The sequence below is a fragment of the Bombyx mandarina genome, chromosome 18 (genome assembly GCF_030267445.1).
Source record: "Bombyx mandarina strain Sakado chromosome 18, ASM3026744v2".
NCBI lineage: Eukaryota > Metazoa > Arthropoda > Insecta > Lepidoptera > Bombycidae > Bombyx > Bombyx mandarina.
Window position 1 is genome coordinate 5631649 of NC_143224.1, and position 14365 is coordinate 5646013.

Consider the following 14365-nt stretch of genomic DNA (forward strand, 5'->3'; position numbering starts at 1 on the left):
TTTATTTTGTTCTAACAACATATAACATATATCATAAAACTAATGCTAATAAATAAATAGGTATTTTAAAAATATGAAAATATTCCCACTTTTGGTACCATTTCAATCAGAAAAAAATTCCAGTATGGTCGCACAAAACGTACGTAGTCTGTTTTGTTATTTGTTACAATTCAACAACAATGTAACTAAGCATTAGGTTTCTTTGTGAACTTTACGGTCAAATTAGATTCACCTTTGTTTTAATGAATTTGTCGAAAATAAATCCTCTATATTCAAACAATGTTATATCACTGTATATGGTAGTAACAGTAAATGATAGAAATTCTAGATAGAAAATGATTTTAGATATTTAATTTAAATTTAAGAGTTATAATTTAAGTGAAAAGAAAAAAATCAGATGGGCTGGTTTGGATTTTCACACAAAATGCGCTTTAAAACGAAAGTTAAAAAATTTAACTAAATTTAAAATGCAAAAATCTGAATGCTAATATAATGAATTTTAGTAATAAATAAATTTAGTACTAAAATGAAGCCTCAAATGAAAAATGGAACTTACACATAGAACAAAATTCGTAATAGGTAAATTAACATAATTTATAAGAATTTCGTGTTAATCGACATCGGCTCTTCACTAATAGCGACGAGCTAGTTACGAATTTGTAGAAGATTTCGAACACTCATCTTGTGTATAAAATCGGAGGTCTTCCTTGTTTCTGCACAGACGACAAACAGCGTCCTATCAGTCCACAGGCTGCTCTCATCACTCACATTTGCAGCCATGGAAATTCACGTGAGTACATTAATCACAGAGAACACCAAATGGATTAATATGTTTCAAACCGTTGCCCTTATTAAAAAAAAAATTTTTTTTTTTCAGTTGTGGTGCGTATTAGCTTCAATATTTCTGGCGTCGGTGCATGCAGGACGCTATGATCTTGGCCCGCAAAAATTCTACGAACCATCCACTCCTTCGTCACAAACAGATTCGAAATATGAAACCAAAGAAGTTATTTTATACTTAACACCCAGTCAAGTTAAAGCGCTTGAAGCCCGTGGTGCCGTAGTGAGACCTCAACTTCCAGAAGCTGAGCCTGAAGCTGAAGCTCAGACTGAGGAACCAGAACAGACCATTGAAAATGAACAGGGTGAAGCTGAAACTACTGAAGAACAATCCAGGTCTCAACTCGAGGAGATTCTCAAAATTCTGAACGACCAAATTGAGGAAGAAGACAATAGTTCTGAAGCTGATAACGAGCCTCAAGCAGAAGAAGAGCAAGGCGAAGAACAAGACGAAGAGCAACAGGAGGAAGAGCAAGATGAACAAGAGGAAGAAGAACAAGAAGAAGGACAGGAACCAGAGCAGGACCAAGAACAAGAACAAGAGCAGCAAGATGAAGATGAGGAAGAAGAAGAAGAGGAAGAAGAAGAAATCACAGAGAGACCGAGAACTATTCCAGCTAGATTTAGACCCGCTAAAAAGCAACGTGAAGATAGATATCTTGCTCCTTCTGTCAGAAAACAAAATAAGAAGGCGAAGGCTAACGCTGCTCCTCGTATTCCAGCATCGGAACAGTCTCAAAAAACAAAGCCACGTAACCAAACCAAGAAAACTGAAAAGAAGAAGGAAGAAGCGAAAACTGATCTTGAAGCATTATTACAGAAGAAGTTTAGATTAGTTCCTTTGGACGATGACAATATTTCAGTGCCTGCCATCACTCCTGTAGAGGAACCGTCTCAAGAGCCCGCCCAGGGAGCTGCCCAAGAACCCGCACAGGAAACTCCTCAGACGCTCGCTCAGGAGGTTGCCCAAGAAGAACAACAAGCCGAAACTGAAGAAGAGATCGCGCAAGAGAAACTTGCAGAGCTCTTAACTCCACTCCTCAATAGCGACAAAGTTGTGCAATCCATCACCCAACAAAGGAGCAAGCTTTTGCAACGTGAACTACAACTCCAGACAGCTTTGCGTGAATTGAAGGAAGCTCCAAAACATAACGATCAGAAATACGCCATCGAGCTTGAGAAATTGAAAGCAAATTTGGAAAAACAAAATGCCTTGGCAAGGGCCGAGGTACTCGCTAAAACAAATCCTTTATTGGTGAAAGAAGAGCTACGCGCCAAGAAACGTCGTCCTGTCTCCGCTAAGCTAGTTAATGTATCAACACTGACAAAGCTACGCAGTTCTGAGGCTGCTCAAAAGAAAGGAGCTAAACCTTTCGTTATTCCATTACAGTTCACTAAAGCAGCCCCAACTCCAGTTGTGAAAACAGATAGACCTGCACCCAGAGAATCTGAAAAGCGCATACCTGTAACTATCTCTAAGTCTACCGTTAAGGGTAACAAACCATATTTAGTGGAGCGCATCGTTCCTATTGAAATCAAAAGGGAGACTCCAGCTGGCGCTCCTTTCCGCAGGCCTGAAAGGTTGACTGTCCTACGACACGTGTGGGAGCATTAGTATTTAATCAGTTTTAATCGTTACATGTTTTAGTATATTATTGTTGTCTGTTTTCATGATCTGTAGTTATTGTTATGTTTTGTAGATATATTTAATAAAAACATTTTTTTTTACAAAAATTGTATTGATTTTGTGCTTCTACGCTCTAGACCTTGTGACTTTGTCATATTATATTATCTATGAACAACAGCAACCACTTAACCCCAGGTGCCATGACCTCGATTAGCCATTTACGTAATAAAAAAAATAGGACAAATATGAAATAGAAAAATAGCTAAACTGACAGGCACATTTAACTTAAGATTCATTTCTTCCATTCACCATAAGATTTATAGCGTATTATTATATAATAATATCATCAAATTGAATTATAAAAATGGTCTAATGTGATAAATCGCTCGATGTAATTATCACCATGCGATTATGTCGTTTTTCGATCCTAGCTAGTTTTCTTTTTCATATAAATGCACCGTACACTAGTACCTTATATATGCTTCAAAATAAAATACCGTTCGTATTTATTTGTGACACCTACTGCATGTTGTAATGTGAATGTGTGGTGACCATTCTTGTCCTTATATTGACCGCAAAACAATCAATCATGTATTTTCAATGCAACAGATACTTTGATCTGAAAATGTATAGAGACATTATTGTTGTAGTGCCTAAATGGGCTCTAAGCCCTAGCTCCAAATGAACTTCAAATGTATTGTTCTATACTCGGCCATCTTAGTTAAAAATGAATAGCTAAGCACTTTAGATTCTATTATTGGTACAAGTGGGTAAAAATGGGTACAATTGGGTGAGCTCACGGTTATCCTTTAGGCGAGAGCTCAGACTTAACAAAGTGAATATAGACCTCATGAATTCATACTTGTAGACACGTGATCAAATCCTCAAGTTGTATTATATAATGTCTAATCCAGTCTTTAAACTGGAATGACTGCTTCGCGACAGAAATAGGCAGGTTTGTGGTACCTATCTGTGATTATAATACACTTAATTCTTCTTAGTCGGAAAATCTTGTCAGAGCAGTAGTGTTGGCGAAGCTGATGTTGATGATGATGACACGCAGAATCATTTGTTCCTCATTTGTTCATCCAAAGCTCAATACCCAATCATTATCTAGATTTCTTTGATGGCCAATTAATGCGAAATTTAAATAACTTCCCGTTTTTAAAAACGTTTTTCACCGTGTATAACATCTTATCTACAAATCTATCAAACTAGAATTATTAAAAAATATTCAATGTAAATTAGTTTGGATCTAGTTTTAGACCGACAATTTTAGTTAATTGAAAGATTCGGTTGTTTTCAAAATAGCATAACAATTTAAGTAGAGATTTCCAATACTTTATCACAACTAAAAATTATGATCAAAGGAATCATTCAGTATAAATTATAATATTTCTCAATTTTTGAAATGATAATACAGGAAATTAACAATAATGCGTTGGCATAAGCGTTGTGTTTGTATAATGGCCATTAGAAATAAAGTGATAAATCTAGTTTTCACAGCGAAACGCGGTAGCGATGCACTAGGCGAATGTAATACTCGATGCAGTTAATAAAAGTCACAGTAACAAAAACGAGAATAAAATAAAATTATTAAGAAATTCGATATCAGAGCATTTAAATCATGAGTCATTCGGTTTCAAAACCTTGCGTCGACACCGAAAGCTTCGGAGTTTTCGAGAATTTCGGTCACAACAATCCTTCCGCTTTATTGAATTGCAATAGGCACAAAATATGTTGTGTATCACGATGTAGAAAGCCGCGGCCTCCTAACGAATGAATATGAAATCGTCGACCAGGAAGCCGAGATGTCGCCGCGTTTTAAAATTACAAGAAATATGTATATTCCGTGTCACGTAAACTTTGTATGCTGTGAACGGCCCACAGTGTGTTTAATGTTCAAAAATTAACATTTTTTTCTAATTTCTTTCACAAACAGCTGTATCTCTATTTGGAGATCTAGTTCGGAACATATATAACAAGTCTGTTTGAATAGAATGCTGCGTTTAAAATGGAATGATGAGTTAATGTTTCTATTTATGAAGAGTTTTGCTAGCCGATTAGTTTCATAAATGGCATGTGTATGCAATAAAAATAAAAAATAAATAATGAAAAGAGAAAAGTTATCTTTTATGCAAATTCTCCTTAATGAACGTTTATGTTGTTTACTTTTGTCATAAATTTAATTTTAGATTTAAAAAAAAAATGTTTTTTTATAATTTTCGTGACTTAAATTACGTTCTAGAGTCTAGACAGCGTAATCGATTTAAATACTTCGTGTGAGACCAAACACATTACATGTATTGAAATAAAATTAAAACTGAGAAATCAATTCGATACGTAACGTAACCGAATAACAACAAAAAGACCCTAACCTCTCTACGGTTATGTATCAATAATGTGTTTAAATTAAATTCTCTCACCACACTAACGCAAAATTTAAATAGCTATAGTTATATTTAATTTTATCGAAAGTGCGAGTCAAACATGCTTCTAGGTAAGTATTTCAACGGAATAAACCACATTCATTGCTTTATCGAAAATTGTTTGTGTAATTCTGAAATTACCATATTCTTATTCTGAAATTAGCTTATTCTGTTGCGTGATTGCACTCCTGTCCGGAACCAGATAGTTATGCTGTACAGAGCACAAGTTGTTGTGCTCTACATAACTACCCGGGTAATTATTACTGTACTAGCATAGCGATATGATCTGAAATTGTTAGAACTAACTTAGTATATGTGTGAGGTAGATAGTATAGGGTGAAAGAAAAAAAGACTGGTTTTAATAATAATAAAAAAACCAACATTTATTAATATCACATTTTCACTGGGACTCAACGTATGCCTTATGCAAAATCAATTAATTAAAAAAACAATAGGTTTTAGCCACACAAAAAAAAACACACAAACATGATTCAACGATCTAAAAAATCAACACTCATTTTAAAAACGTAACATCGGATTTCACATTTCACAACATACTTGACTAAATTAGATCACACCGAACAAACATTTTCACGACGAGATTGCCCAGACATGTTACTTTTGAATTAAGTCTAAATCAGGTACAGGTATTCGAAATAGCTCAAATAAGCATTTAATTTAAACCGCATAAAGATCGATGAGTCTTAATCCCTACGATCTAAATAAACTCTAATTTCATTAGGCAAGAGACAGACCTAAAACATATTCAGACAGTTGCTTATTTAGTGATGCCTTTATAAGGTTAGTAGCTTTCGTATTTGTAGCCCTCGCCGCTGTCGCTAGATAAAGCCTGTCCGTGTTCAGCGTAGTAATGGCCGTGGTCCTCTGGTTGCTGAAGTTCAGCGTAAGTCTTCAAGCCTTCGCCTCCTTCATAGCCTTTGAAGCCACCGGATAGGTGCTCATAACCTCCTTGCTCGAAACCACCGTGCTCATAGCCTCCGTGTTCCAAACCTCCATGCTCCAGACCTTGTTCCAGACCTCCGTGTTCAAAGCTTCCGTGCTCAAGACCAGCAGAAGCGATATGGTGTTCAATGTTGTGTCTGTCGTCCTCGAGGACAAGTCCACCGCCGTGCTTGTGTTCAGTCTCAGGATGAATCAGCTTGAGGTTTTGCTCTGATTTTCCCTTTTCAAGAGGATGCTTCAGAAGGTGGCTGTGCTCCTTCTTCACGTACACAGGAACGGGGTGGAAGTGTTCGAACTTGATCGACTGGTGAGATTTGGCGTGTTCGTGTTCAATTTGATGATGGTGTCCAGATTCACCAATCAAAGACTGGTGGTCGTATTTCGCTTCGACTTGGGGAGCTTCATCATGTATTATTCCAGGAAAAGCAGTCACTGCGGCAATGAGTCCCAGGAAGATCTGTAACATCGAAAATAAAAATTTTAAATTAGAAAATGCTAAGTTGAATGTACAAAGTTATGGTAGTTGAATTGAAACTAGTTTTGCGAGAGAGCTGTCTCCATAGAACTATCTATTTCATACTATAAACTTCCTTAGAGACCGGGCCGAACAAGAAATCGATTAAACAGGAAGTGAGAACCCTATCGATGCTTCAATAAGTTATTGCATTAATCAGTTGTGAGTTTCTTCGATAAACAGGAAATGACTTGCTATTTCACCGATGTGCTTAGGTGTTCTAGACTAAATGTCGCTATTGAAGTCAGATAAAAACAAATTTTAGAATAAATATTAGATTGAAACGTTTTGTGTTAAACGTAGGTCCAGACGGTCCAGAGACGTATGATCACGGTTACTTTCGAATTATAAGCACTATAGACACTTGCACTACTAAAAATAAATATACAAGAATATTACGCACATGGTACTTCATCTTGGTCGCTAGATTACTGTTGTACCGTACTCGTTGAGAGGGTGGTGGGTAATGCTAGTAATTGTAATTTGCATCGCTTTTATACCCGTTTTCTCTTAACCGGCGAGTGTGGAGTGCTTCGCTTGGAGTTACGTGTACACTGAACTACAATACATTGTCAGTCAGTCGGTGTCTCGTTTTGAACAATAGATAGAAATTTGTTGAGAGATGTATGGAAAAAGCGTTCGATCGAAGCGAAATTAGCATATTTTGTCATAATTATCACGTAACGCTCATCGATAGTAGGCGCGTCTCTAATTGTTTAAAAATAAACAGGGCACACGAGATATTTTATTTACATTTTTACGTAAGAACTCTTTCGCAAATGTTTCAAATGTAATATATTAAATCTATGGTTTTATTATGCTCGGCTTCATTTATTAATGTAAATCATGAATAATTCAAATTATCTTAGTATGTTGTGATATGTGAGGACGTGTCTATCATTGTCTGATCACGACATTTCTTATAATTTCTTCTGTTACGAGGACATTTAAAACATTAAGAAATAGAAAAAGTTTCTTGAGCAATACGGTTGCATGTTCATCAATTATGAAAGTTGTTTTCATTGGTTTAGTAACAGGACATAAAAATTTTAGGCAGCTTATGTACACTGAGAACCTTTTCATTGTGTATTTACTTAATTTAATATCCACCTTCACAATAAGAGCAAGGCCAGCCAGAGCTATAACAATAATAATAATAATAATAAAAATTAAAGCGGCTGTATCGCAATGCACTTTGCATTACGCTTTTACTCTTATCGTCTGAAGCAAATTTAATTGACAACTAAAATAATGCTATGCATATTTTCGGTTAATATTGACAAAGATGCTAATGAGCTAAGTTAATGTATTTTTTACTGCTAGTCCACGACACACACACACAGTTTAATTACTAATAAATCAATTATATAAATTTTGATTTAAATAACAATGGTTTATATATATAATAATATAATAAATAAAAACGGTAGCTGAATCTATTAAAAATCAATTTTGTACATATTATTATTTATTGGTATAGGTATTGACCGGAACACACTACGCTAATTAATGATTTTTTTTTATATTGTAATATGTATATAATATAACTATTGATATCAATTGTTTTCACTTCTAAAATCAACGTAACTACTAATTATTATCTTTAGGCAAAGAAATCGATAATAACGTGTTACATTAAAATAATTGAACCGTTTCACCTAATCTCAACTTTTTACTGTTTTCCAACACTTTTAATTTAATAGTCGTTGTATGTTAATGACTTAATTGCGTAATTGTTAATTACACACGACTGTAAGTTAGCTGTACGTGTATTTTCTCACCACATGACATGTTTTTTTTCAGGTATTTAGAATTCATTTTGCAGGGACACCAGCAATTTGGAACGCCTTGTGGTGACCGGTTAAATAGAGGGAAAAAGGCCTAGGGGTAGAGGTCTTAAACGATGGTCGGACCAAATAGTGGAGGAACTGGGGATACCTGTCAGCGACGCACTCCACTAAGCTACAAAACAGGATCGACGGAGACAGCTAGTTGACGGAATCGAACGGAATCACGATCCTCAGCAGTGAGGGAATATTTTTCAAGACACCTATTGATTTTCACAGTAAGCCTAATATTTAAAGTGTATTTTGTTCCTATAAAGTGTTTGTTTGTTTATTCATATTTAATGCGCTCGCGTGTGTTTTATTCAGTTTTGTACAGTGGTTTTGAGGGGTTTTATAAATTAAAATACTTTTAAGATAAGAGTTCATCCATCATTATCCATTATCCTCCATTGGGGTGGGCGCATAAAATCCTATTTTATTTTATAATTTTCATTTTATTTAATTTTATTTGTACTTTTTAATATATTTTTTTTAGTTTAGGTACTTAGGTACTGAATTAAAATTTCACATTTTTATATTAATATTTAAATGATAAGCTTTCAACTTTTTTATAACAAATTTCTATTAAAATTTATTTACAGTATGATCCTGTGCCTTATTGACCACAGTTAAATTTAGAACATAAAATTGTTTTTTTTTTAATAGCGGCAGATTTAAGCACAGATATTGTAATATTGATAAGGATCACATTGAGCCATTTTCAATTACGCAATAAATAAGACAGTGATTCCTTTCTCTACAAATTCTATTTTTACGACATATTAACTAAAAGGAAATATTAAAGAAAGTTATATTACACATAGTGATGTATGTAATTGTTTATGTGATGTCTGATTAGACAGTTGTACCAGCTCAACAATGTAACATAATTTTTATTACTGGTGGTAGGACGTCATGTAAATCCGCACGAGTAGGTACCACCACCCTGCCTATTTCTGCTTTGAAGCAGCAATACGTTTCGGTTTGAAGGGTAAGGCAGCCGTTGTACTATAAAAACGGAGACCTTAGAACTCATGTCTCAAGGTGGGTGGTGGCATTTACGTTGTAGATGTCTATAGGCTCCGGTAACCACTTAACACCAGATGGGCCGTGAGCTTGTTCACCCATCTAAGCAATAAATAAATAATTTTTTTTATTTTTAATATGTTATTTTCTTTTCATTTAATAATGTATGAAATGTGAGAAAATGCTACTAACTGAAGCGAATGGTAATACTATTTATAAAAAAAAAACTTGGGAATTATTATTTGAAACAATTAAACAATAGCTTTTAAATTAAAATCGAGTGGAGAAAAGTCTCTCTAATCTGACTTGAAAACTAATCTTTGTTATTTATGGATATGGCATTTCCAGTATTCCCAAAGAAATTAGATCCGCATTGAGACTTCTATATGAGACATCTATTGTTCAAGACTTGTGTATATTGCTTTCAATCTATAATTGGCTACTTAGAAGGTTGTATTTAACTTAACACCCAAGTGATCATCTTCTTTTGTTTTGTTTCTTGATTCGGATCACAAACTCAGTAATACAGTGATCCCGAACTGAATATTAAAATCTATATGTTTCTACAATATGATAAACTGTGAAAAAGACATATATTTTTTCTTACTAGGTAAACGACTCGCATAAAAATATATTATATTTATGCGCCAGTATAGAACGTAAATATTAAACAAATAGAATCTTACAAAAATAATTAGGTATATAAATTAATAAAATTATTGTTTTGTCATCGGTCCTTGATTATATGCAAATTTTAGAGTTAATCGGTTATCTTGAAAGATGGGTACTTGGTTGGCTACTCTGAAAGATTATGTATATTATTATTATTATATATATGTCTACACACCATTTAAATAAGAATTTAATTAATTCTGCTTATCGCAAAACGTGAACTACATTTTGCATTACGAAATGCTTTACAACAGAAACGCGTAGGGATCAAAGTGAAGGGGCTATCTTGATGTGCGTAAAACATTTAACAATAGGTATTGCTTAGTATCTATACAAGAAAAAATTAATGTATACCTATCAAATACTCTTTTGTTCTGTATTTTGAAATTAACTAATTAGGATAGGTATCTCATACATTTCTGTGGCAGGTATTATTTAAAAGCGAAAATCACCGTTATCGATGGCATTTGCTGACGAGTGTTCTAAAACTTTGGAATTAATTCAACTAATATAAAACCGGGAAAAATCACTGGTAAACATTGGATTTAAATTCTATATTCGATCCACTAGTTCCAGAGATTCAGTCAGCATCATACTACTGCACAATAATGTCGAATTGCTCAAATTATTTAGCATTATTTGAGTATTTAATATTTGCAATCCGCTCTATTCATATTATTATATGTATGGTGAATAAAAACTATTTTGACTAGCACTTGTAGTGATATAGCCGCATAGCCGTTACTCAGAAATTTAAAGGAATTTGCATTGGAACAAAATATAGTGTGTATATTTTGGTAAAATATTAGTAAATACTTAATTATTTACTTATACCATTACTGTTGCTATTACTAATACTTAATTATTTAATTACTTATAAAACGTATAGTACCGATCCGTAAGGGGTTATAAAAGTAACTCTATTAACATTTATTTCCACAACATTTCCTGTTGATAACAAATTTCTTCTTCTTCTTCCAGTGCCTCTTCAATCCTGAAGGTTGGCCGTTAGCTTTCTATATTCGTTTTTATCTGCAGCCAGCCGGAACAGCTGTTCGACGGAGGCAATACCGGTCCACTCCCGGATATTCCGGAGCCATGATTTCTTTCTTCGCCCAGCACGTCTCTTTCCGTCCACTTTGCCCATAATTATCAGCTGGAGCAGCATGTATCGATCGTTCCTGAGCACGTGGCCGAGATACTCTATCTTGCGCTTTTTGATAGCAGGCAGCATTTTCCGGGACATATGAACGCGCTGAAGCACGGTTTCGTTCCTGACCCTCTGCGTCCAACCAATGCGTAACATGCGACGGTAGCACCACATCTCGAATGCCTGTAGGCGTCTTGTAGTGTCCTCTTTCAGGGTCCACGTTTCGCAACCATACATGACGATAGGCCAGATATAGCACATGAGTAGCCTGACTCGGAGCTTTATATTCAGTTGACGACAGCAAAGAACTTTCCTCATTTTATTAAAAGAGGCTCGAGCAGTTTCTATCCGGGTCTTGATTTCTTGATCAGATTCCCATGCTTCGTTTACCCAAGCCCCTAAATACTTGTACTGTCGTACCCGCTCTAGTTGTTTCCCAGCTACAGATACGCTTGAACTCAAATCCGGGTTTCTTGAGACTACCATGAACTTGGTCTTGCTTATGTTTATCGACAACCCGGCTTCTTCGCTGCACTCGCACTTCGATAACAAATTTACATAATTAAATACCAAATTTGATATTATATATAAACAGGATCAATGGCAGAAATTTTGAGTTGCATTAGATTTATTTAGCGCACCAAAACGAGCTACAATAATATTCACCGTGTCGTAAATTATTACCCACAACATAATAATTTCATTATCACGTAAAGTGTTATGTATAGTGATTACATGATATTACAGCATTACAATTTAAATTTCGATTTTAAGCTTTATAGCAATTATCATTCTGTTTTGTGTGCTTCGGTCACCGCTTAACACAAGATGATACACGAACACGCCCACCCATCTAGGGCGATGTAAAATTATACACCAAATCACGCTAAATTCAACTGTAGAAATGCATTTGTTATTATTATAGTATTGTAATTATGTAGAGAAATGCAGTAAGCATTCACTTATTCCCGGTCGTGCGCGGTGTTCCACAGGGGTCGGTGCTCGGCCCTCTTTTGTGGAATATCGGGTATGACTGGGTACTGAGGGGTGCCCTCCTCCCGGGCCTAAGCGTAATCTGTTACGCAGACGACACGTTGGTCGGGGCCCGGGGGAGGAGTTTTGCTGAGTCTGCCCGTCTTGCTACCGCTGGGGTGGCGCATGTCGTCGGCAAAATCAGGAGATTGGGCCTCGACGTGGCGCTCAGTAAATCCGAGGCCATGTGGTTCCACAGGCCCCGGAGAGTGCCACCTGTCGATGCCCATATCGTGTTTGGAGGCGTCCGTATCGGGGTCGGGGTGCAGTTGAAGTACTTCGGCCTCATTCTGGACAGTCGTTGGACCTTCCGTGCTCACTTTCAAAATCTGGTCCCTCGTCTGTTGGGGGTGGCCGGCGCGTTAAGCCGGCTTCTTCCCAACGTTGGGGGGCCTGACCAGGTGACGCACCGTCTCTATACAGGGGTGGTGCGATCAATGGCCCTATAAGGGGCGCCCGTGTGGGGCCAGTCCCTGGCCGTGGGGGTAGCGAAGCTGCTGCAACGGCCGCAACGCACCATCGCGGTCAGGGTCATCTGCGGCTATCGCACCATCTCCTTCGAGGCGGCGTGTGTACTGGCTGGGACGCCGCCTTGGGTTCTGGAAGTGGAGGCGCTCGCCGCTGACTATCAGTAGCGGGCTGACCTTCGTGCACGGGGCGTGGCACGTCCCAGCCCCAGTGTGGTCAGAGCGCGGAAGGCCCAAACTCGGCGGTCCGTGCTGGAGTCATGGTCCAGACGGCTGGCCGATCCTTCGGCTGGTCGTAGGACCATCGAGGCGATTCGCCCGGTTCTTGTGAATTGGGTGAATCGTGACAGAGGACGCCTCACTTTCCGGCTCACGCAGGTGCTCACTGGGCACGGTTGCTTCGGTGAGTTCCTGCACCGGATCGGAGCCGAGCTGACGGCAGAGTGCCACCATTGTGGTTGCGACTTGGACACGGCGGAGCACACGCTCGTCGCATGGGAGGGGTGGCGCCGTGTCCTTGTCGCAAAAATAGGAAACGACTTGTCGTTGCCGGGTGTTGTGGCATCAATGCTCGGTGACGACGAGTCGTGGAAGGCGATGCTCGACTTCTGCGAGTGCACCATCTCGCAGAAGGAGGCGGCGGGGCGCGTGCGAGACGCGCAGGCCCGCCGCCGTCGAGCAGGGGCCAGGGAGGCTGATTTCGCCCATGCCCTGGCCCTCTAAGTGTTTCGGGTCTCTCTCACATGTCGGCCTGGGGACCGGCGAAGGGGACCTAAGAAGACGACGTGCAAGCTGCTCTGCACGCGTTTTATGCAAGAGCGTCCGGGTGATGGAAGGCCGGCTATCCTCAACCCACGCTGGTTCTGACCCAGCGGGGTATTCCGAGGGTAGACCATTCTAACCGGCGCCATCTAGGCGGGCTTCGGATAGCCTGCCGACCGAGAGGACTGGTGGTCGTGGCGCCGACGACCGCCAGTCCGGCGTCCCGAGGGGGAGGGTGATGGGAGAGATGTGCTCCGCACTAAACGCGTCACTTTGCCCCCTTGCCTTTTCATGAGTTCTGTCTCATGCGAGCTTCGGACGTGGGTTGTTGAGCGACAGGAAGTTTTAGTCAGTTTGACTCCGACATATCCGGTCCACCATGCCCAGTGGAGGCCGGAGGTCCGGCGATTCCTCCTGACCAAAATTAAATAAATGCAAGTGTTATTTGGAGAATCAATCTTTTATTTGGAGAAATTTCTATGATGCTCAGTATTTTATGCTGAGCAGTTGATAAATGTGGGCTGATGACTATGAAGAAATATCTTTTATAGGCGAGATGAGAATTTTATTATGTAATTAAGAAATTGACGTATTGAATTTTGTTTAAAACATGTTCATGTCTAGTATTATGTATTAGGTACGTTGCGTCAATAAAGAGAGCACACTTGATTCGATTATGTAAATGGCAATTCTTAATTCTATACTGTACACAATAAAATACAGTGAAGTATTCGTCGAACATATTCTATTGAAGGCAGATTGGATTGTACGACGAAAGTGGATTTGTGTGTCGTGTTGAGTGGTAAATGATTTTAGTACGTAAATGTTGGTATGTAAACTGAATTCCGGCGTATCTTGTTTGTAATGAAAACTAATATTTTTCAAAAAGTGTACGAGAACGTAATTTCTGCGCTATATTAAATGATTCCAAAGAAATATTTATTGTTCAAAGTTACATCTATATAAGTATATATAAAAATAAATTGCTGTTCGTTAGTATCGTTAAAACTCGAGAACGGCTGGACCGATTTGGCTAATTTTGGTCTTGAATTATTTG

At 37.9% G+C, this 14365-nt stretch overlaps 2 protein-coding genes across 2 annotated transcripts; one reads left to right on the top strand and one right to left on the bottom strand.

Moving 5' to 3' along the window:
- The first annotated feature begins 732 nt into the window (after window positions 1-732).
- LOC114246369 (uncharacterized) lies at window positions 733-2455 on the top strand. The gene is made up of 2 exons (XM_028178853.2): window positions 733-790; window positions 878-2455. Exons 1-2 carry the CDS (start codon window positions 779-781, stop codon window positions 2453-2455), a joined length of 1590 nt encoding a protein of 529 aa, XP_028034654.2. The 5' UTR covers window positions 733-778.
- A 2927-nt stretch (window positions 2456-5382) lies between these two features.
- CPG9 (cuticular protein glycine-rich 9) lies at window positions 5383-6935 on the bottom strand. Its single transcript, XM_028178858.2, has 2 exons — window positions 6777-6935; window positions 5383-6316 (listed from the first exon to the last, which is right to left on the bottom strand). Exons 1-2 carry the CDS (start codon window positions 6786-6788, stop codon window positions 5699-5701), a joined length of 630 nt encoding a protein of 209 aa, XP_028034659.2. The 5' UTR covers window positions 6789-6935; the 3' UTR covers window positions 5383-5698.
- Between the last annotated feature and the right edge of the window lie 7430 nt (window positions 6936-14365).